The 24,893-nt window shown below is 40.2% G+C and overlaps 1 protein-coding gene across 1 annotated transcript in view; it reads right to left on the bottom strand.

Moving 5' to 3' along the window:
* The window catches only part of PCNX2 (pecanex 2), a 318,318-nt gene that overhangs the window by 133,289 nt on the left and 160,136 nt on the right, over nucleotides 1-24,893 (bottom strand). The window contains 2 exon segments of the mRNA XM_030935586.1: nucleotides 18,767-18,944; nucleotides 23,798-23,939. Of these exon segments, the coding sequence (XP_030791446.1) occupies nucleotides 18,767-18,944; nucleotides 23,798-23,939 (320 nt within the window).

Here is a 24,893-nt window from a genome sequence, read left to right on the forward strand (position 1 = left end):
GCCAGCAAGCCTCAGAACCAGAGTCAAATATAATATAGATGCTGGAATTATCATACAGGAGATATAACTATGATTAGTATCTTGAGAGTTCTTGCGGAAAATGTAGTTCAGATAATCCATGGAGACAAGAAAGAAGATAAAGAAAAAACAAAGTGAAAACAGCAACAACACAAAAGGCAAACATAAACACTACCACATCAATAATTACATTAAATGAAATGGTCTAAATATACTAAAGACAAATACTGGCAGAATGGAATAACAACCATAACTCAATTGTATGCTGCCTATGTAATGATATGAACAGTTTGAAAGTAAAAGGATGAGAAAATAGGTATTATGTAAATATCAACCAAAAACAGGAGCAGTGACATCATTAGCAAATAAACCTCCGAGAAAGCAAAGAAATGACCAGAAAAGACATTATGTAATGATAAAAGGATCAATCCCCCAAGACCTACCAATCCTAAATGTGTATATAGCAAACAACAGATATGCAAAATATGTGAAGCAGAAACTGATAGAACTGAAAGAAAAAACAGAAAAATCACAATTATGATTGGAAACTTTAACACATCACTCTCAACAACTGATAGGATAATTAGACAGAAAAAAAATAACAATACAGCAGAACTCAACAACATTATAATGCAACAGGATATGATCAACTTTTATTGAATACTCCACCCAAGAACAGGAGAACGCACAGTCTTTTTAAGTGTTCATGGACAGATACAAAGATAGACCATATACTAGGCTACACACACACAAACACATAGACACCAAAACAAACAAAAAAACTCAACAAAATGAAAAGAAATGAAATCATACAGTGTACTCAGACCATAAAGAAATCAACCTAGAAATGAATAATATAAAGATAACACATATCCAAACCTTTGGAAAATGACACACTTCTAAATAATTCATGGATCAAAGAAGAAGTCTTAAGGGAAACAAGAAAAATACATTGAATTGAATGAAAATGAATGTATAACACTTCAAAATTTGTGGAGCACAGCTAAAGCAGTGCACAGAAGGAAATTTATAGCACTAAATGCATACATTAGAAAAGAAGAAAAATCTCAAATTGATAACAATATCCCACCTCAAGAGCCTCCCCAAAAAAGAAGAGCAAAATAAATCCCAAGCAAGAGAAGAAAACAATAAAGATAAAAGCAGAAATCTATGAAATTACAAATAAGACAAAAATAAAATCAATGAAACAAAGAGTTAGCTCTTTGAAAAGATCAATAAAATTAAGAAATCCCTAGAAAGACTGACAAAGAAAAACACAAATTAATAATATCAGGAGTGAAACAGGAGGTATCACTAAGGAATATGCAGATGTAGAAAGGGCAATAAGGGGATATTATGAACAACAACACATAGTACAACAGAACAATAGTAAATTTGTCAATTTAGAAGAAACAGATCATTTCAGAAACACGGCTATCAGAAAACCCAATATGGAATAGGTAATTTGAATATCCCTACAACTATTATGGAAATTTAACTTATAAATTTAAAACTCCCTCAAAATATTCTCCAGATCAGTTGGCTTAATTGGATAATTCTAACAAATGTTTAAAGAATTAATGCTAATTCCACAAAATCTCTCCAGAAAATAGGAGAGGAAGGGATACTACAATTCATTTTATGAAGTCAGTATTACCCTGATACCAAAACCAGACAAAGACAATACACACAAAAGACCACAACCCCTGGTCGGGAGCGGTGGCTCACGCCTGTAATCCCAGCACTTTGGGAGGCCGAGGCGGGCAGATCACGAGGTCAGGAGATCCAGACCATCCTGGCTAACATGTTGAAACCCCGTCTGTACTAAAAATACAAAAAATTAGCCGTACTCGGGAGACTGAGGCAGGAGAATGGCATGAACCTGGGAGGCAGAGCTTGCAGTGAGCCAAGATGGCGCCACTGGACTCCAGCCTGGGCGACAATGGGAGACTCCGTCCAAAAAAAAAAAAAAAAGACCACAACCCCATACACAAAAATATAGGTCAATGTCTCTCCTGATATAGACCAAAATTTTTAACAAGATATTAACAAATACCATTCATAAACATTTAAGAAGAATTATGGACCATAACCAAATGGGTTTTGTTTCAGGGATGCAAGATTGGTTTAATTTTCAAAAATCAATCAATGTAATCCACTCTATTAACAGGCTAAAGAATAAAAATCACAGAATTACATCATCCAATATAGGAAAAGCATTTGACAAAATGGAACTTTCATTTATGTAAAATTGCTTAGAAAAATAGGAATAGAAGGGGAACTTTCTCAACTGGATAAAGACCTACAAAAAACTACAACTTACTCATACTTAACAGTGAAAGTTGTATGCCTTCTTTCTAATGTCCGGAAGAAGGTAGGGATCTACTCTCACCACTCTTATTTGACATAGTGCTGGAGGTGTTAGCTAGTGCAATAAGACTGGAAAAGGAAGTAAAATGTAAACAGATCAGAAAGGAAGAAATAAAATGATCCTTACCTACAGATGGCATGGTTACCTACAGAGAAAATCCCAAGGCACGTACAAAAACAAAAAACAAACAAACAAACAAACAACAACAACAAAAAAAACACACAAAAAAAACCCTCCCAAAACTAGTAAGTAAATTCAGGCTTACAAAAATCTATTGTATCTCTATATGCTAGTAATGAAACCATACATTCTGAAATTGAACATACAATTCAATTCATAGCCACTCAAAAAAAGGATTATATAAGTTGTAAATCTAACAAAACTTGTGCAGAATTTATAAGCTAAAAGTTAAAAAACTCTAATGAAAGAAATCAAAAGATAAATAAATGGCTACTGTAGTTACAGATTGGAAGACTCAACATAGAAAAGATGTCAATTCTCTCTAAACTGATATAGAAGTTTAAAGCAATTCCTATTGAAATCTCAGCAAGTATGTTTTTTTATAGATACAGTAAAAATTAACCTAAAATGTATAGGAAAGGTAAAGGTAACTAGAACAGCAAAAACAATGTTGGGAAAAAATAAAGTGGGAGAATCCATCTACCGAATTTCAACTATTTCAATACAACTAAAGTAATCAAGACTTCTTGGTATTGGTGGAGGAATAAATGGATGGGTCAACAGAATAAAATATAGCACTCAGAAACATACACAAACATGAGCAACTGATTTTGACCAAGGTGCAAAAGCAATTAGAGGAAGGAAAGACAGTCATTTCAACAAATGGTGCTGGAATAATTAGATATAAATAGGCAAAAAAGTTAAAAGCAAACAACCCTTTACCTAAGTATCGTAACTCATATTAGCTCAATAAAGATCACAGACTTAAGTATAAAATGAAAAGCATAAAACTTTTAGGAAAAAAAGGCCGGGCGCGGTGGCTCATGCCTGTAATCTCAACACTTTGGGAGGGCAAGGCAGGTGGATCACAAAGTCAGGAGATCAGGACTATCCTGGCTAACATGGTGAAATCCCATCTCTACTAAAAATTAAAAAAAAAAAAAATTAGCAGGGCCTGGTGGCGGGCACCTGTAGTCCCAGCTACTTGGGAGGCTGAGGCAGGAGAATGGCGTAAACCCAGGAGGCGGAGCTTGCAGTGAGCAGAGATCCTGCCACTGCACTCCAGCCTGGGTGACAGAGTGAAACTCTGTCTCAAAAAACAAAAAACAAAAGCAATGGTTTAGGAAAAAAAATAAAAATAAAAACAGGAGAAAATCTTGGGGTCTAGAACCAGGCAAAGAGATTGTTGTACTTCACACAAAATTATGATGAATAAAAGAAATTACTGATAAATTAGACTTCACTGAAATTAAAACTTTTTGTGCTGTGAAAGACCTTATTAAGAGAAGGAAAAGACAAGCTACAGAGTGGGAGAAAATATTTGCAGATGACATATCCAACAAGGGAATCAAATCTAGAGTATATAGGGCTGGGCACAGTGGCTCATGCCTGTAATCCCAGCACTTTGGGAGTCTGAGGCAGGCAGATCACCTGAGGTCAGGAGTTTGAGACCAGCCTGGCCAACATGGTAAAACCCTGTCTCTACTAAAACTACAAAAATTAGCCAGGCATGGTGGCATGCGCCTGTAGTCCCAGCTACTCAGGAGGCTGAGGCAGGAGAATCTCTTGAACCCAGGAGGCAGAGGTTGCAGTGAGCCGAGATCACGCCACTGCACTCCAGCCTGGGAGATAGAGTGAGACTCCATTTCAAAAAAAAAAAAAAAAAAAAAAAAAAAAAAGAAAGAAAAGAAAGAAAGAAAGGAAAAGAAAAAAGAAAAAAGAAAAAAGAAGAGTATATAAAGAATTCTCAAGATTAAACAGTAAAAACCCAAACAATCCAATCTAGATCGTACAAAAACTATATGAAGCCACTTTACAGAAGAATATATACAAATGGAGAATAAGCACCTAAACAATATTCCACATCACTAACCTTTATGAAAATGTAAATTAAAACCACAATGAGACATAATTACACATCCATCAGAGTGGTTAAAATAAAACAATAGTGGAAATATAAAATGCTGACAAGGATGCAGAGAAAATGAATCACTCATGCATTCCTGGCGGAAATATAAAATGGCATAGCCACTCTGGCATTTTCCTTAAAAATTTAGCATGGAACTACCTACCACAATGAAAAGTAATGAATTACTGATTTCCACAACAACCTGGATGAATAATACTGTGTGAAAAAATCTTAGAAAAATGAGTGAAAAAGACAATCCCCAAAAGTTATATATTGTATGATTCCACTTATGTAACATTCTTGAAACATCAAAATTATAGTTACAAACATGACAGATATTAATTTAACTATATCAACAACCAATTTAAATGTGAATGGTCTAAATACACAAATTAAGAAACAAAGTGTTAGAGTAGATTTAAAAACAACAACAACAACAACAACAAAATTTTTTTTAAAAAAGAGCCAACTACCAACTATAAGTTTGGTACAAAGAAACTAAACAAAAAGATTCAGAACAAACTGTCCGGGAACTAATAAGTCAGCATAGCAAGGCTGCCCTATATGAAGTCAATAAACAAAAGTCAACTGCTTTCTCATATGCTAACAAGGAACAACTGGAGTTTAAAATTAAAAAAAAAATACACCCTCCACAATAGCACCAAATAAGACAAAATGTGTGTGTAAATATAATAAAATATGTACAGTATCTATATGCAAAAACCTATAGAAATCTGAAGAAAGAAACCAAAGACTATCTAAATAAATGGAATAACATTTCATGTTCACAGACTGGAAGATTGAATAGTGGTAAAACGTTGATTCTTTACAACTTGATCTACAGATCCAGCATAAACCCATTCAAAATCCTAACAAAATATTTTGCAGATCTAGAGAACTGATTCTAAAATTTGTATGAAAGGCAAAACAGCAATAAACAAAAATAGAATAGCCAACACAATATTGAAGAAGAAAAACAAAGTTGAAAAAATCACACTCTTTCAAAGCTCACTATAAAATGATAGTTGTCAAGACAACATGGTATTAGCAAAATAGAAACATACATTAATTGAACAAAACAACTCAAGAAATGGACCCATTCAAATATGGTCAAGTAATTGCTGTTAAAGGCATAAAAGAAAGGCAATTCTATGGAGCAGAAGGTTCTAGAACCAATCCCCCACAGATACCAACGGGTGACTGTACATGCGTATTGGAATTGAACAGTAAACAAAATAAATGACAAATGGTAGAAGCTAAGTTTCTCACTATTGGAATGGAAAGTTACAGTACACAAGGGGAAAAGGCTAGAATGATCCATGTAGTAATGGATTCGATTTGAAAACATCAATTTGAACTCATGTTTAGTCTAATGCCGATACAGGTGGTTACAGACATACAGACATATTTCTAGATATGTGTATATGCGGATGATATACACACATATATTTCCTTGCTCTTTCAGCTGAGAATGCCTAGATGCAATGACACCCCAGTATCAATAAGTACATCTAGTACCCAGATCAATAATGTTCTCCAATAAAATAGAACACGGCTTCCTGGAGAAATGGCTTATTCTAGGACTGGGACGGGAAGTATGTGAGGATGAACCTAGATCATCCTGTAGTGACAGAAAGAAAGTACACAAAAGTACACACACCCGGCGGGGGGCGGGGAGAGAGAGAGAGAAAGAGAGAGAGAAGTGGGATTATATCACAAAAGCTGCCAACTGAAGAGCTTCAAGTAGCCAAAGTTTAAAAAATTTGGGAGACTGCCAGGCGCGGTGGCTCAAGCCTGTAATCCCAGCACTTTGGGAAGCCGAGACGGGCGGATCACAAGGTCAGGAGATCGAGACCATCCTGGCTAATACGGTGAAACCCCGTCTCTACTAAAGAATACAAAAAACTAGCCGGGCGAGGTGGCGGGCGCCTGTAGTCCCAGCTACTTGGGAGGCGGAGGCAGGAGAATGGCGTGAACCTGGGAGGCGGAGCTTGCAGTGAGCTGAGATCCAGCCACCGCACTCCAGCCTGGGCGACAGAGCCAGACTCTGTCTCAAAGAAAAAAAAAAAAAAAATTTGGGAGACAAGGTAATATTAAATTATAACCCAAGTATAAAATAAATATCTGAGCCCATATTAATATGAATGAATGAATTTGTCTCTTTAGACAAATCACCCGTGCAGAAGAATTCAAATAATGTAGGTACTTTCCCCCAAAGGAGGTGAAATATAACTTCCCATTCCTTCAATGTGGGCTGTGCATAGTGGCCTTCTTCCAAAGAATATAGGATGGAAAAGAGAACAAAAGGGTAAATTGCAGTGGAAAAACTTTTTGAACAATAGTTAAGGCAGTTAATCATGCTTAACATTAATGGTAATATGATGATTCATGTTAATATTATAAATCTTTTTTTGTTTTGTTTTGAGACGTAGTTTCGCTTTTGTTGCCCAGGCTGGAGTACAATGGCACAATCTTGGCTCACTGCAACCTCTGCCTCCTGGGTTCAGGTGATTCTCCTGCCTCCGCTTCCCAAGTAGCTGGGATTACAGGAGGCCGCCACCATGCCTGGCTAATTTTTTGTATTTAGTAGAGACGGGTTTCACCATGTTGGTCAGATCGGTCTCGAACTCCTGACCTCAGGTGATCCACCCACCTCAGCCTCCCAAAGTGCTGGGATTACAGGCATGCACTACTGTGCCTGGCCATAAATCTTTGATATAATGTGATGAGAATGATACTTGACCTACGTGGTCTTCCTCCCCAAAACACATAGCCCTAATATAAATACGAGGAAAGGATCAGACAAATCCCAGTCAAGGGATAGTCTATAAAATACCTGATCAGTACTCCTCAAAACTGTCAAGTCATCACAAGCATGGAAAACATGAGAAACTATCACAGCCAAGAGGAGCCTAAGGAAGCAGGATAACTCAATGTATTCTGAATGGGACCCTCCAACATGGAAAGGACATTAGACAAAACTCAGGATGTCTGAATAAAGTATGAACTTTAATAGTAACACACTATTTGGGCTCATTAATTATGACAAATGTACCATACAAATGTAAGATATTAGTAACAGGGAAACAGGGTGTGGGGTATATGGGAACTCTCCATACTATCTCCATGTCTTTTCTGTAAATCTAGAATTATTCCAAAATACATATATATACACATATATATATATTTTTTTAATGAAAGGCCTCACATATTTATTACTGAACCCAGCCAACCAACACATTCATAATAGATTCAGAGAGGAAAACATGTCAAACTCTCCAGATAGCTGACATTTTCAGTTTGATATGGTAATGTGATCGTGACCTTCAGACAGCACAAATACGTGTGCCATCTCATGTGCAATTCCTTATAGACCCAGCTTGGTTCTTCTCCAATGTCTCCTTTTGGAGTTGTACCTGATTTTATCTCCAGTTTTCATCCGAATCCGCTGGGGAATGGGACGATTTTGCTTTTGTTTCTTGGCCAGGAATTGCTTAATCTTGAAAGTCTTGTGAGAAGACATGGCGAGAAGCGGAGGCAAGAACACACCACGATGGCAGAGAAAGGAAAAGAGGGGCCAAAATATATTTAAAAAAAAAAAAATCTGACCGGGCACGGTGGCTCACGTCTGTAATCCCAACATTTTTGGAGGCCGAGGTGGGCGGACCACGAGGTCAGGAGTTCAAGACCAGCCTGGCCACCATGGTGAAACCCCCATCTCTACTAAAAAAATACAAAAATTAGCTGGGCGTGGTGGTGGGTGCCTGTAATCCCAACTACTTGGGAGGCTGAGGCAGAAGAATCACTTGAACCCAGGAGGCAGAGGTTGCAGTGAGCCGAGATTATGCCATTGCACTCCAGCCTGGGTGACACGAGCAAGACTCTGTCTCAAAAAAAAAAAAAAAAAGAAAACTTCTTGTAATATGAATGCAAATGAAAGACAGTTGTGTCTATCACACCTAAGTGGAATGCTTAATGACTTGCTGAAGGCAAGTCTCTAAAGACATTGCTGTGGACCTAGATAAGAATGAGAAGAGAACTGGGAAGAAGGAAAATGTGGACTACTTTCAGACTGTTTCACACAAAATTTTAACATCTCAATTCAAGTAGAATAAAAAACAGAAATGGAAATTGAACACCCTAGAAAATGTATCATGGGCATAGTTCACTGAAAAAGACCATATAGTCATTCTGTAGATTCCCACTCAAAGGGAAGTCCTTGCCCTCCATCAGAATACTGGTAATGGAAGTTAATGTGTCAGTTTTTAAGGTATTATAATAAAGACAAGTATAGAGGTATCATTTATTATTTCTTACTTAATTTTTTTCAATTAACCAACCAACCACCTTCCAGGTTTAGTTGAATATAAAGTTTCTACTGTACTGGTCCTTCTTCTCCTCATTCTCATTCTCGTTTTCTCTCTCATTATTTCTTTGTTATCTATACTTTCAAATGACAACCAAGCGGCTGGTATGTAATCCAGACAAATTTTCCATAGAAAGCTGTAGACAATTTAAGTTTTATCAGAGCAAATGTACTTTCTTAAGGATAGGATGCCGTAGGATGTGAAGAACACTAGGCCTTATGGATTGATGTTATTATGAGGGTTAGTCTTATCCAATGGAGAAAAAACTGTGAAATGACCTTACTGAAAATTCCAGAATTATGAAAAAGATCAATAAATCTGACAAGTCCATTCTTCAGCACAGTGAGGGAAAGCAAGCTAAAAATAAACTGAAAATGGAGCATGAATCAAAACTATCTCACCAAAAACATAATGTAGGGATGCTATGACCACCATCTTATTTCAGGATAATGAGAATTAGTCCACATACTGACCCTGTGAAGGAGATGGGTGCAGATGTTATCATCCAGAAACTTGGAGGAAGCAGAGGGAAACACGCTAAGATTAATGGCACCAGAGGAAATAACATTTGTTATTCATGGTTTTCCTGGTTGGGAATGCTTACGGACTCAGTTCTTGTACTAAAAGTGTCAATGCTTGCATTTTAAATGTAGAGATGGCGTCATTAGGTCATTAAGTGCACATTGCAGACTAGTCTTTGCATCATACGTATTTAGCATGCTTATTCTTGCAAGGGCAATGGACTAAATCCTTCACAGGTAACAAAAACATCATGTTTAACACCATTCACCTCCTCTGGACCAATAAAGAATCAACAGCCCTAAAGTGGTTGTGACTGTCGAGTTTTCCATGAAAGACAGCCTCACTGAACAGCACATAACAAAGTTCCCAAACACCCACATTTAAATACACTGACCTGTGACCAATGAATATACTTGGTCATTTACAAATAGGTATTGAGACCTCACCCTACTAAGGGCACTAAAGAAAGCACAGAGGATACAAAGAAGGAAGAACGGAGTACCTGACCTTGAAGAACTCACTCTAACGGTGTCAGGACCACTGTGCTGTCAACCTTACCAGTGGCTTCTCTGTTGCTAAATCTAGTAGTGGCATTTCAGTGTCGAGCTTTGATCTCTGAAGGCTCTGGCATTGCTGAACTATTCCTTCTTTCTTAAAACTGTTTTCTTTCTCACTTTCTATTATATTGTACTTAATTTTGTTTCATGGGTCATTTCCCAATCTTTTGTTACATCCTTTTTTCTCTACCTGTTTCTTAAATGCTGGTCATCCCTGTTGGTAGCAATATGTGTTTTGGAAAGATTCTCTACTGAGATCCTTTCAAGCTCGTCCTCTTGACCTGGCAAGTCCAGTCCCAGCGGTCTATGCTTCTAAAACACTCACAGGCACCAGTATGTTAAACATGACCTTCTGTGTAGTCCAATGCACTGGCCACCTGCCACTTCCATCTGCTTCCCTTGACTTCCAGTCCCTGTGGTTTGGTTGAAATTCCAGGGGTGGGCAGGCAGTCCAGGACTCATCAGCTAGGGAACCCATATCCCTCCTGCCATTGTACCTAGTTCAAGAATGAACATGTGACACAAAACGTCAATGAGACTTCTCCCCCACTCCAAGACTTTGGCTGAAACTATCAAGAAAGATACTCTTTCTTTTGGGGGAGGACTATTAGTCATAAGAATGCTATAAATGTAGAACTGCTAGTGACCATAATTACCACCATGCAGAGACAGCAAGTCTAACTATAAAGTCAACAGATGGGAGAGAAGGAGAAATAAAAACAGAACTTCAATGCCATCATTAATGCCTTTGGGTCATTCAATAAGTTGTGTAAACTGTTATATTCTCTTTTGTCGGCTGGGCACGGTGGCTCATGCCTGCAATCCTAGCACTTTGGGAGGCTGAGACAGGCAGATCACCTGAGGTCAGGAGTTCAAGACCAGCCTGGCCAACACGGTGAAACCCCATCTCTACTAAAAATACAAAAATTAGCCAGGTGTGATGGCAGGTGCCTGTAATCCCAGCTACCCAGGAGGCTGAGACAGGAGGATCGCTGGAAGTTGGAAGGCAGAGGTTGCAGTGAGCTGAGATCATGCCACTGCACTCCAGCCTGGGTGACAGAGCAAGACTCCGTCTAAAAAAAAAAAATTCTCTTTTGTCATTAGGCCAGTTTCATTTGGGTTTCCGTGGTTTGTGACCCAAGAAGTCCCAACTACCACAGAAAAGCTTGGAAACAAACTTAGCGTCTGTTAATAGTGAAATAACTCATCAAATTATGGTACATGCTGCATTCTATGCAGGGGTCAGAAGGAAGAGGCAACATGATATGTACTGGCAAGGAGAAGTCTTCTAACACATATTTTAAGCAAAAAATGAAGGTAAAAGGCAGGTACAGAATGAACCTACTGATATTTTAAATTTGTGTGTGTGTGTGTGTGTGTGTGTGTGTAAATATACCGGAGGACTGGGAGGATTTATTCCAAAATACTTACAATAGTTATCCATAGGAATAGGTTAGGGTTAAGGAGAGAGAGAGATGCATAAAAACAGACTTTCTTTGTATTTTCCATTGCTTTTCTAATTTTATCATGATAAGAATATATTTAGGTATTACTTAAGTAAATTTTAAAAATTGTTATAAAATGAGAAAAATCCTTTTTTTCCAGGTTATTTTTGAGCTTTATTGCTCTCATTCTACAATCTAATACATCAAAGCTAACATCCTTTTCCCAAAAACGTCTTTCTCTTTTTTATTATTCCCTAGTCTAGTTAATGACACCCCCTTTCATCTAGTCACTGAAGTATGCTGAGAGCTCTCCCAGAAGTGACTTTCTCCCACAGTGCACTCTCCCCCGTATCTATCTGGTCACTAAATGTAATCAGCTCTCTCTCAAATGCCTCCTGAATTTGTTCCCTTCTTCCCCTCACTTCTGCCACCTCGGTTCAAGTCCTCATGAGTTGCTTGGATGACTGCAATAATTTCCTACTCAGTTCCAAGACTCCATGCCTTCTCATCATTTATTCACTTCCACAAAGAGATATTTCTAAAATGCAATTCTGATCTGTTTTTCCTCTGCTTAACAGCCATCAGCCGAAGCAGGAATGAAGTCCACACTCTGTAGCATGGCATGCTGGGTCCTTCGAGATCCATCTCACAGACACCTCCGGGTTCATCTCTTACTTTCCCAACCATCCACTCCCCTTTCCAGGTTTTCACACTTCCCAAATATCTCGCGGTTTCTGGAATGTGCCAACTCCTCTCTTGCTTCTGTGCCTTTACACATGCAACTTCCTCTGCGTAACTCACTCCTCCCTGCCTTCTTTGCCTGACTTACTCATTCTTCCTCAAAGCTTAAGGTGAGCATTGTTTTTGGTTCTCTTAGGTTGGAGTGGGCACTAGTGCTCATGAAACTCTACTGCTATCACCTCCCTTATTATCCTTTCTTGTAATTATCTCTTTACTTGTCTGCCTCTTTTTCCAAACTCTCCAGGCAGGGAAGGCAGTATCACAAAATACAGACTCACAGCCAGACTGCCTGGCTTTGAATCCTGCCCTACCATTGTATAGCTAGGAGACTTTCTGGCAATTCACTTAATTTCTGTGCCTCAGTTTTCTCACCTGTCAAATGAGGTGTATCCACCCACAAAGTTGTTGTGAAGATTACGTACGTTATTATGCACAAAGTGTCAGAACAGTTCCTGGCCCACAGAAAATAGCAAACAAAGATTTGGCATCATTTGTATTACTAATAATCTTTGTATAATACCTAGTGCAGTGCCTGACAGGCACACAGTAAGTGCTCAATGAATGAACAATTGCTTTTTTGAACTAAGTATTTTGAACAAGTACTTCTGTGTAAGTATGTACTTTTTTTAAAAGTGGCTCAATTTTAATCCAAGACTTTCTACCTGTACTCACAAAATAAGGAAAATGCCATTTAGAAACTTCAATTTCAAATAACTTGAACCCTCAGTGTGGCTGTCCACGAGAAAGCCACACATCACGGTTCTGGTGTGATCATTCATACAGCTTTATCATAAATACAACCTCATGCATTAATTTTGATCTCCTAAGTGGCAAAAGTGTTATGTCCCACGTTGAGCTGTAGAATTTTAAAATTTTAAAATCCTGTAGAATTTTAAGTTTAATGTATTCTGGAAATGCTGGCAGAATGATCCTATGGCAGGATTTTCTCAAGTTCTGCTTCTACATCCTGTAATAACCCAAAGTTACCATGATTTTAAAAACAATGTTTTTGTTTGTTTGTTTGTGTTTGAGATGGAGTTGTGCTCTGTCGCTCAGGCTGGAGTGCAATGGGACTATCTCGGCTCATTGCAACCTCTTCCTCTGGGGTGCAAATGATTCTCCTGCCTTAGCCTCCCAAGTAGCTGGGATTACAGGCTTGCGGCACCAGGCCCAACTAATTTTTGTATTTTCAGTAGAGACAGGGTTTCACCATGTTGACCAGGCTGGTCTCAAACTCCTGACCTCAGGTAATCCACCCACCTCGGCCTCCCAAAGTGCTGGGATTACAGGCATGGGCCACTGTGCCCAGCCAACAATGGTTTTTAAGAACATTTTCAGGGCCAGTGGGAGGTCATGAAAGATTATTTGTCATCTTTGCTTCTGTAACAATCAATATTCCTTGCAACCAAATATCCTCATCTGCACTTTTTACTGTACCCTAAAGACCAAGACAACCAGAAATGTCACCAATGAATAACAAAAGTTCTTAAAAGAAAGGAATGACTGAAGAAGCAAGATAAAGAGAGGGACCGGATCGAGGAAATGAAGGAGCGAGGAAGAAGGATGTGTGGTTGGAGGGTCACACATCTCAGGAAGGGACATGCAGGGACCCTTCTTTCTCACCGCCCTCCTACCCTCCCCAACCGCCCCCTGCCCCCAACACACACACACCCACATATCCACACACATGGAAGCCCAGGGCGCCATTCAGTAGGAAGTGTCCCACCCACCAACTCAATACACAGACTGCACTTAATTTGTCTGGTGGGTTCCGGCCTTGGAACTCAATATTTCCACCCCCACACTTTTTTTTTTTTGTAAGATGGAGTCTTGCCTTGTTGCCCAGGCTGGAGTGCAGTGGCGCGATCTCGGCTCACTGCAAGCGCCGCCTTCCAGGTTCCTGCCATTCTCCTGCCTCAGCCTCCCGAGTAGCTGGGACTACAGGCACCTGCCACCATGCTTGGCTAATTTTTTGTATTTTTAGTAGAGACAGGATTTCACCGTGTTAGCCAGGATCGTCTCGATCTCCCGATATCGTGATCTGTCCACCTTGGCCTCCCAAAGTGCTGGGATTACAGGAGGGAGCCACTGCGCCCGGGACCCCCGCCCATTTTTCTTTTTTTTTTTTTTTTTACCAGGTCTGGCAGACTTAAAGAGACTAGGCAATAGTCATTCTCCAGACCTCAGGGGGATTGGGGGATTTGGGGGCTTAGGGAGGTAGAGAATATCGTGCGGGCAGGGCCTGGGCCCTTTGGAAGCCATCTGTTTCCTTCCTTGGCCTCCTGGCGCTTTGATCTCACCCTCTCACTAATTACTTCTCTCCTCCCTTTCTACCCATAAAGCCCGAAGGATTAGAGGCAACCGACTCAAAATAATAGTCTCCTATATTTGGGCAGCTCCTTTCTTCTGAGGAAACTGAGTGCCCATCCAAATGTGTCTACAAGAACCTCACAGCCCTTCTGTGAGGGGGGCTGCCAGGCTAAAAATAATTCTCTATTTAGTGAAGCAGGAGCAAGGGTGAGTGAGGGAGGGCTGGGGGACATCTGCAGTGGTCAGATGACAGGACCCGTCATAAGCAGGACTTCCGTGAGTCTAGTGGACAAGTAACATTTCACATTTTGCAAGTAATCGTCCCAGAGAACAGTATTGCCTGTAAGGACAACAGTGGAGGCTTCTAGAAAGCCCCTAGGAAATACATTCAAAGAGACTTTTTTTGTTGTTGAAAAAAATATATTAAAATGAGCAGAATGAAAAGGAGCTATCAATTAGGACCTTCAGGCAGAATCTTTATAGGGGACCTTAACTGTGAACTTCTCCTTGATATAATCATCTTCTGTCACTAATATCCACTGTTTTTTTCCCAGGAAAATCACAGTCTCTTTCTTTCACTATATTCTTTTTCATCAGAGAATAAGATCTTGCTTCTCATTCCAGAAAACTCATTGCCACCAGCTCTCTGAAGATGAAGACTGATCAGGCATTAGCAGGAGGTGAGATTGGCCAGGACTCAGAATCCCCAACTTTCTGACTTGCCACCTACTTTCCTAGCTTTTGTCTCACTAATTTTTCTTTTCTTTCTTTGACACTTAGCCATTATCCCAGTCTAAGAGTGGACTATTCAAATACTATGTGCTAATGCTCCCTCAATTAGAGAAAATAAGAAAGCTGCAACTCTGGTTCTATCTGAAAGTATTCATATGCTAACTGGTGCTTCAAAAAGATTATGGCAAAGTGAGTCAAATGCCTGCACAACTAAGTTTTTGTGCATTTCACTTTAGATCATGTTTTTTGTTTGTTTGTTTGTTTGTTTGTTTTGAGACAGAGTCTCACTCTGTTGCCCAGGCTGGAGTGCAGTGGTGGGATCTCAGCTCACTGCAACACCTCAGCCTCCCGAGTAGCTGGGATTACAGGCACCCACTACCACATCCAGCTAACTTTTTTTTCTATTTTTAGTAGAGATGAGGCTTCACCATGTTGGTCAGGCTGGTCTCGAACTCCAGACCTCAGGTAATCCACCCTCCTGGGCCTCCCAAAGTACTGGGATTACAGGCATGAGCCACCATGCCTGGCCTAGATCATGCCCTTGTCAGGTTCCACCCTCCCCATTCTGCACAGGATGTCACTAAGTGTCTGCACCAACCAGAAGGATGACTGACAGCCATGCTTACTCCCTTTCTTTGTCCCTTGAAAGCCGCTTTGGGTGAGATACCCACTTCAAGCCACATATTTTTGTCAGTGGACTGCTGTCAGTGCAGAATGCTGTCAGGATGGGGAAAGATGGCCTGTGCTCCCATAAAGGAAAGCCACTCTTCTTACTACAGATATGGAATTATTTAGAAGCCAGGCTCTAGGACTCTTACAGAAAGAAACCTCACTCCTCTTCTGTTCACCTGGAGCCACTCACGAATACAAGATGATATGAAACTGACAGTTTAGTGTGGAAAAGTGGCCACATTCCTTCACAAACACAGTGTGTCACTTCTCTTTTTCTACTTACATACAGCTTTAAAAACACAACCTTCTATTGGAGAGTATGTTCTACTTAACTTTTTCCAGTTATATTGATAAATCCTCCTATTTATATTGATAAATAGCTCCTTTTCATTCTGTTCATTTTAATATATATATTTTAAAAAGGCATTATTTTCCATTTTACAGGAAACTGAGGCTCAGAAAGGAATATAAACATCATTGTGTCAAAATGTAAATAATGCCTGAGTCAGGATTGAACTCCTTCTGGCACATTTTACATCTTTTTTTTTTTTTTGAGACAGGGTTTCATTCCTGTCACCCAGGCTGGAGTGCAGTGGTGTGATCTTGGCTCATTGCAACCTCCACCTCCCGGGTTCAAGCAATTCCCCTGCCTCAGCCTCCTGAGTAGCTGAGACAACAGGCACATGCCACCACTCTTGGCTAATTTTTGTACTTTTGGTAGAGACTGGGTTTCGCCATGTTGCCCAGGCTGCTCTCGAACTCCTGAGCTCAAGCAATCTGCCCATCTCAGCCTCCCAAAGTGCTGGAATTACAGACGTGAGCCATGTGCCAAGCCACATTTTACATCTGATGATAAACTCTTACTCCTGCAAGCAGTGAAATAATTTATAGTAACTTCACAAATAGTTTAAAGATTATAGGATATAGGCCGGGCGCGGTGGCTCAAGCCTGTAATCCCAGCACTTTGGGAGGCCGAGACGGGTGGATCACGAGGTCAGGAGATCGAGACCATCCTGGCTAACACCGTGAAACCCCGTCTCTACTAAAAAATACAAAAAACTAGCCGGGCGAGGTGGCGGGCGCCTGTAGTCCCAGCTACTCGGGAGGCTGAGGCAGGAGAATGGCGTAAACCCGGGAGGCGGAGCTTGCAGTGAGCTGAGATTCGGCCACTGCACTCCAGCGTGGGCAATAGAGCAAGACTCCATCTCAAAAAAAAAAAAAAAAAAAAGATTATAGGATATAATGCTACATTTATTATGTGAGATAACACAATTTGATACGTAAGGAAGGAAAATCACTTATGGAAGTCGGTGATTTGAACAGTAAGAAAAATATGATAAGTTAATCAGAACAAAACAGTACTCAGCAAACAGGAAACAAATGTTTGACCAAGGCCAGGGCCTACAATAAAATACAGAAATTGGGGCAGGCTGCAGAAGTAATAGTGAGAAACCAATGGAAGATGACACAAGAGGGATGTAGGTGACTGAAAATTAGTGCCCAATTGGAGTTACAAGAGGAAATTGGGGGCCAGGTGCAGTGGCTCATGCTTGTAATCCCAACACTTTGGGAGGCCAAGGTAGGAGAATCACTTGAGGCCAGGGGTTGGAGACAAGCTTAGGCAACATAGCAAGACCCTATCTTTACAAAAAGTCTTTAAAACAATTAGCCAGGGGTGGTGGTGCATGCCTGTGGTCCTAATTACTCAGGAGGATGGGGCAGGAGGATCACTTGAGCCCAGAAGTTGGAGGCTGCAGTGAGCAATAATTGTGCCACTGCACTCCAGCCTGTGAGTGGCACTGTGTTTGTGAAGGAGTGAGACTCTTTCTCTAAAATAAAAAACGAAGAAATTCACATGCAATGATGGGGTGGTGGCAATTACTTATGAGGCATCTTTAGTATGGTACAAGAGTTTTTGATGTTTGTTACCTAAGAGAATCCAAGAGAAAGGCAGTAGAAGGAAAAGGTAGGTAATAGAAATAAAATAAAGATGAACAGAACTGATTACGAGGCGAAAAAATTTTAAAAATTTAAAATTTAGAAAACCTTATAATTAAAAAGATTATTAACTAAAAGGGGAAAGGTGTTGCTGAAGTCACTCTCCACAAGAAACCCCATGGCTGGGGTTGTGAGTGTGAACACCACGCGAAAGAGGCTGCATCATCACTGAGTTTATTTACCAAGAGTTGTTCCAAATTTGTTTCTGTTTCTGCTTACAAACCTAGGTTTCATTACAGTGATCAGGCTAGATATGGTCATGGAGAACTCCCAAGTATCCAGAGGATTTTATTTCTCTCCCATTAACTAAACATTAGATACGAGCCCCATATATTTGCCTGAATTATAAGTAGGATTTCTCATTGCCCATGTATAAATTTGCTCAACAGATGAAATCTTGACTTCAGACAAGCTAAGCATGTTGGAAATACTCCAAGAGACCCTGCTCTTGCATACCAGTTCTTTACATTTACTTCAGGAGGCAAAAAGAAAAGAGAAGAAAAAAGGAAGGAAAGCAGGAAGGCAGGAAGGTGGGAAGGCAGGCAGGCAGGCAGGAAGGAAGGAAGGAAGGAAAGGAGGGAGAAAGGAAGGGAGGGAGGGAGGGAGAGACCAGAGAACTTGGTTGCTAATCTTTAATTCATAGCATTTTAAGATCTAGGGAAGTTTTATAACGAGATTGTTAACAGAGAAGAAGGTAATAAAATTTCAAGTCACACTAATGGCTAATTCATTTTAATTAGTGATTTTTAGCAAATAACATGGCATACTTACATTCCATGGGCAATTTTCCCCAAACGGCAGCCAGAGTTTAACATACATGTATAATTCAATTTCATATCTTCCCATAACTTTTTAATAAAGAATAAGTTATAAACTCTTAAATCATTTGATGAGAACAGCTCCCTTTAAAATGTTAAAATGAAGAAAATAGCTAATTCACTTGCCTTGCTAAATAAAATGGACACCATGAAGAAATCCAGTAAGAAGCTCTCTGAAATATCTTTGTAGTCAAAGTGGAAAAAGATGACAGTGAAGCTCAAGTTAATAAACTGGTAAACTGGGTTGCAAAATGAAGTCCGCAACAGTTTCATGCCAGCAATGATCATCAGAAAAATGTCCCAGCTGTTGGAAACAAAAGAAAAGATGCAATCAATGACAGCATGCACACCGCTAGGTGAGTTTTATTCGCTCACATTTCTCCAGAATTGATGGTGCATTACGCACTTTACAGGCACAAAAAGTCAATCTAGGGGGCTCCGTTATTGTCTGCATTTTACAGGGGTATAAACTGAGTATCAAGGAATTTGAGAAACTTGTCTAAGGTCTCAAAGGGGCAGAACATAAATAGAAATTCAGTCCTGAGTGACTCTCAAGCACATTGTCTTTGCCATTACAACAGACGTTTTCTTTCCATCACATGCTTTTCAAAGTCCCTCATGTTTTTCAGCAAGGGCACAGAGCTCCTTCTGAGCTTGTCTGAATTCACTACTGCAGTGATGATGGACATTTCCCAGAAAGCCTCATGCCAAATGAGAAAACAGGCAACATGCTGCCCCTGCTAGAGTCAGCTCAGTGTATGTCTCTTCATGAGAAAAGAATCCAACTGGAACAGTGACATAACAACAGATAGGAAATTCCAAATAGAGAAAATAATCCAGTATCTTCATAAAGCCTTTTCTATTTCTACATATTAACTTTTTTTTTTTTTTTTTTTTTTTGAGATGGAGTCTCGCTCTGTCGCCCAGGCTGGAGTGCAGTGGCCGGATCTCGGCTCACTGCAAGCTCCGCCTCCCGGGTTTACGCCATTCTCCTGCCTCAGCCTCCCGAGCAGCTGGGACTACAGGCGCCCACCACCATGCCCGGCTAGTTTTTTGTATTTTTTTTTAGCAGAGACGGGGTTTCACCGTGTTAGCCAGGATGGTCTCGATCTCCTGACCTTGTGATCCACCCGTCTCGGCCTCCCAAAGTGCTGGGATTACAGGCTTGAGCCACCGCGCCCGGCCTACATATTAACTTTTAATGCTTCTCAGCATATTTGTCATCCTAGTGAACATAAGGTTTCTGCTCTCCCTTTTTTGTTGTTTAAAATTATATCATCAATGTTTTCTTCCCCCACAGAATGGGCCTTTTCAGTTAAGGAGCTCAGCAAAACAGTTAGGTGAAGAAATAGCCTCCTAGGACTTTGCTTTGAGGACTGAAGTCCTGAGTGCTCTTGCCTAAGGAGTTAGATTGTTATTATCTACCCACATAGGGAGTATGTGTCATGTGTACAATTCTCCAGATGGTAAGGTCAACAATGAACAATCCATCTTGAGATTGGAGGGCAAATGATCACATCACAATGTAGCCCCAGAGAGCAGGCAAGTGCCTTCTTGAAGGGCCTGGCTTTCTGAAGAAAGGCACTGCACATTTTCACCAGATTCCCTCCAATTCTAATGTGCTAGGATATTTGGCAACTGCAAGACAGAGGTGGGAACATTTCTAGAAGATGGTTGCACTTGTAAGAGAGAGGCTTTCTTTACCCGGCTCAGTATAGAAAACTGGGGCCATGCCTCCATTTCCCTAAACATAGAAGGATCTTGGACTCAGGACCCTTAGCAGTGTTATGAATATCTTATCTCAGAATGAGGTTATTTAAGAAGTACAAAATTGTCATTTTTGTCATAAAAAAATGTTGGAAATTCCATATGCCTCAATCTGCTGTTTTTTGTGCCTTCAGACCTAGGACTGTAGCTGTTTCCACCTTGCCACAGCATGTGTGAGGTGAGGTTTGCCCAAGGCCTTGTACGGCAGGCTTGGACTTGGCATCTGAGAAAAACTAGCAATTGCTTCCAATGCATACTTCAGATGGGGAAGTTTGTCTTTAGCCTCAACCCAGAGCCCTCAGTGTTCCCGCAGCAAGGCTGAACACTGCTCCATAACTGGCCTTCCTTTACCAGTGCGCAACTAATGCCCAGGATGAAAATACAATAGGAAAAAATGACTTCAGGTCCATTTGCCTTTGACAACAGCCCAAGGTACAAAAACCCTGTGGGATAGCCAAAGCCCTGTGGAGAAACCCCAATGATAATGTATCTGAAGACTTAGGGATATTTTGGTTTTCAGGGGAGACTGCTGATTTTCTGGCTTATTCAGGCAAAATCCAGATGAGAAGCAAATCTAACTTTCTGTTTCTGTGACCAACGTTCCATGACCTGCATCCATTTGATGTTTAGTAGGGATGACTGGTTCAAGCTGAGGGAGATCTTAAGGACTCACATGCATGACTTTTATAACATCGCAATAGGAACGGCTACCATTAATGGCTCATAGATCACTGTATACAGCAGGTCCTCAAATAATGTTGCTTCTTTCAATGTTGTTTCAGTATAACATTGATGGGAAAAAAAAATGGATTCCTGGCCAGGACCCCACGGTCGGTGTGGAGTTTGTACATTGTCCTCATGTCTGTGTGGGTTTTTCTCCAAGTTCTCCAGTTTCCTCACACATCCCAAAGGTGTAAACAGTAGGTGCTCTGATGTGCTGACATGGTCCAGTGTGAGTGAGTGTGAGTGTGGGTGCGAGTGTGTTCTGCAATAGGAGACGTCCTGTCCAGCATGGGTTCCCACTGGGCACCCTGAGCTGCCAGGACAGGCTCCAGCCACTGGATACATTGAATTGGAATATTTGGATAAATAATTATCTTACTTGTTTGTATTAATCTTTCCTAAATGTATGTATCATTCACATTTATTTCAATGTTTAACATTAGAAGTGTTTTGGTCTTTATTTAGAAGTTTGGTGATGTTTTTGTGACCAGAAATATGCTATGGAACTTAACTCTTGTTTCTATCAATTAGCCTATAGTAAAATTTGTTTTATTTGGTTTTGTATTGGCTTTGATTAAAGTCACAGTTTTCAAGAACTTATCCAGGATGTTACGCGAAGATATACCGCACTTAGCTGAAGGTTTTATAAAGGCTGAGGTAACAACAATTGGTGAACAATGCCCTGGAAGAGATGGAGAGAATCCTCTTAGATTCTCAAAGAAACAGAAACACCTAACAAACACCTAACAAGATACTCCAGTTCACCAACTCATTAATTTACCAAACCCCTACTTGGTTGTTCATGCATTCATCCTTCTAACACTTACTAGTGCTTTGCTATTGAATAGTTGAATAAGAAACAGTGCCTGCTGTTGAAAAGTTTACTCTGTGACTATTTAGTACAATGGTTCTCAAAAATCACAGGGAGGGGCTAGGCTTCTCTAGTTTAGAAAAGGTCTCAAGGTGATACTGATACAGGGTTTCCGGCTATCCTGTTTGAGAACAGTTGGTCTAGTAGGGTGCCTGAAACCTCAAAAAATGTTTTGTGTTTAATTCTACAGATGCATCAGGAATAGAAAGGGATTTCCAGTTCTGGGTTCCAAGTGAAACAATTGCTGATGTTATCATCTGGGCGTTAAGGATATTCGGAACTATATAGGTAAGGTGCACCTTTCTGACTTTAGTGTCTAGAAAAAAATTACAGAGGATGGAGAATAGTATTACTTCCAAATGGACCCTCCCTGAACTGTTTATTTGACTCTGCTGGAGTCTTAGCCCTTGCATCTGCCTTCTCTAACAACTTGGCCTCAACCCCACATGCTTAGCTCAAGGTCCTTGTCCTGAAGTTGAATAGGGAAAACTTGAAATCCTTTAGCTGGATTTCCCAGAGTGGCACTGGTACCTTCTTTGCTACTCTGGCTTTGAATGTGTATCCCCATTCAAGAAACTGAGGCTCCGCCTTGCTCTCGGGGGGAGTCATAGGGTCAACTAGGACTGTACCATACTGGGAATTCCTGCCCTAGAGAAGCTCACAATGTTCTAATTCTGACCATCTCCTAGATCAGGTCCCACCTGAACTGTATAAGGGGTCTGAAGTCCAGCCATCTGCTTTTTTAAATCCAGTGAGAGTAATTCTCATCCCTGGATTTGAAGTCTAGAATTTTAAGTATCAAAGGACATAGAATTCTTGCCCTGATCTAACAGAAACAGGTCTGGACTAGAAGGAAGGCAGAGTCCAATCAGGACAGGTTATAGGATCATTTCATTTAGTGTCTGCTTTGTGTGACTATGAATCTACTCAAAGTCCAACAGAGTATTAAAATGCCTTTTATCTTAGCCTGCTCAATCTTTGGAGAATATTAATTAATTTGTCCTCATGACATCCTGAAAGGAAGAGCAGGTTTGAATTAGTATGTTTGCGATTATGCATTAGGGTTGACTTGGATACATAGTGTTTAAGCAACGTGACTAATGAGCAAATCTGGGAAAGAATCTCTTTTATATCCTCCTACTCTAACAACTTTTTTGACCAGCAACTTTCACCTTTCATCAGAATGACAAATCTACAGACTATCAAGGAGATTTCCATGTTGTAAATTAAGAATTAATTTTAATATATGAAACCAGTAACTCGACTGTACATTGTTAATGCTTTGAAAGACACGGGCATCTTGACAGTATGAAGTCTCTGTGCCAGTTTTTAAATTACGAGTCTTCTCTTGATAAATTCAGAGACAGCAGTGACAGTGATTAATTTCCCCCTCCCACAAGCACAAAATGATAGAGTATTTGCTAAATGAAATGACACGAGGCAGTTCATAAAGCTCTAAGCATGATGTTAAGAACTCCAGGAATCCTGGACTCACACTGTGCTTCTGTCTTCTTATTAAGGCTCACTGACTAAGCTTCTGCAGGATGATTTTCAAATCTACTGACATTTATTCACAACATCATTTCAAGCAGATCTAACTTCATTTGCACCCCAGTCACTCTACAATAACTGTCTAGCTCCAGTGGGTTTTGAGTAAAAGACCACCATGGCTTATTTTTACATGGCCAATAACAGTCGGTAAAGGTTGGCTTCTTCTGCAAACTGTCTACAGAAAATTCACTCAGTTTTGAAAATGTGACCCAAAACATTATGAGGATAAACCATTAACCACTTACTGGGTACCAAGTCTCCGGTGATTGCTTATTAAAAATGCATCAATAGTGAGGGCATTCAAAATTACCGCTGGGTACAAGATGTATTTTTCAAAACACTGAAGCCAAACATAGAGTCGTTCAAACCACATTAAATGGGCGACATCTGAAAGAAATATAAAAACCACTTAGAACAACCACCGATCAAAGTATTTTTCTTTAAGTAGAGGTAATAATAACTAATATCCTCCCCCTTTAATTCAAAAGCTGCTAATTAAGAACTCATGATACTTGACATGATATACCATACCATTTTTTTCCAGGCAGCAACTGTTAGCTTTACTTCTACACAGTTCATAAATAATAATATACATATAGTAATACAGGCCAGCATCCCAATTTTTCAAGTCAATTGATTTCTTCATCCATAATTTACTGAGACCAATGAATGGGCTGTCACATAGCATCAAGTCATCTTAGAGTAGTAAGGGTGGAAGGTGAAGGATGAAGAGTTGGAAAAAATCCCATATGTCTATCTCCTTTTAAGCTAGGGTTCACATCTGTGACTGAAGCTAGTTTCTGGGCTTTCTTCTCTCTTTTTAATTTTTAAACCACAAACAAATCCCTGGGCAATGCATGCAAATAAAACACAGCTGACTCCCAAACCCCAGCCACTATGAATCTATTACCTTCTTCTGAGTGCTTACAACAAAGGAAGTACCATAAAGATTGAAGTCTATTCCCATTAAGGGCTAAGGTTTTAAGTTAGACCAACCTGGATTTGCATTCAGTCTCTACCAACCACTAGTGAATGACCTTGAATTATTAGCTTCATCTTTTCGAGCCTTAGTTTTCTGTGTCCTGCCCATCCTCTGAGTCTGCTGAGGGGAGGAGGTCCTTTCCGCCTCCTGCCCCTCATGGCAGGAGATGGGGTAATGAGGAATGCATGCCTGCCCATCTGGGAACCCGTGCTTTTCTCTCTGGGGAGGAGGAGCAGCTGGTCCAAGTGGTCAGAGCACAAACTTCCTTAGGTCACATTCAGGGGTGGGGAAATGCTTCATCCCCACCTCTCGGATCTGGAACAAGAGCCACGACTCTTCTCTGCTTCCCACCTTGAGGA

This window comes from Rhinopithecus roxellana, chromosome 8 (genome assembly GCF_007565055.1).
Source record: "Rhinopithecus roxellana isolate Shanxi Qingling chromosome 8, ASM756505v1, whole genome shotgun sequence".
Taxonomy (NCBI): Eukaryota; Metazoa; Chordata; class Mammalia; order Primates; family Cercopithecidae; genus Rhinopithecus; species Rhinopithecus roxellana.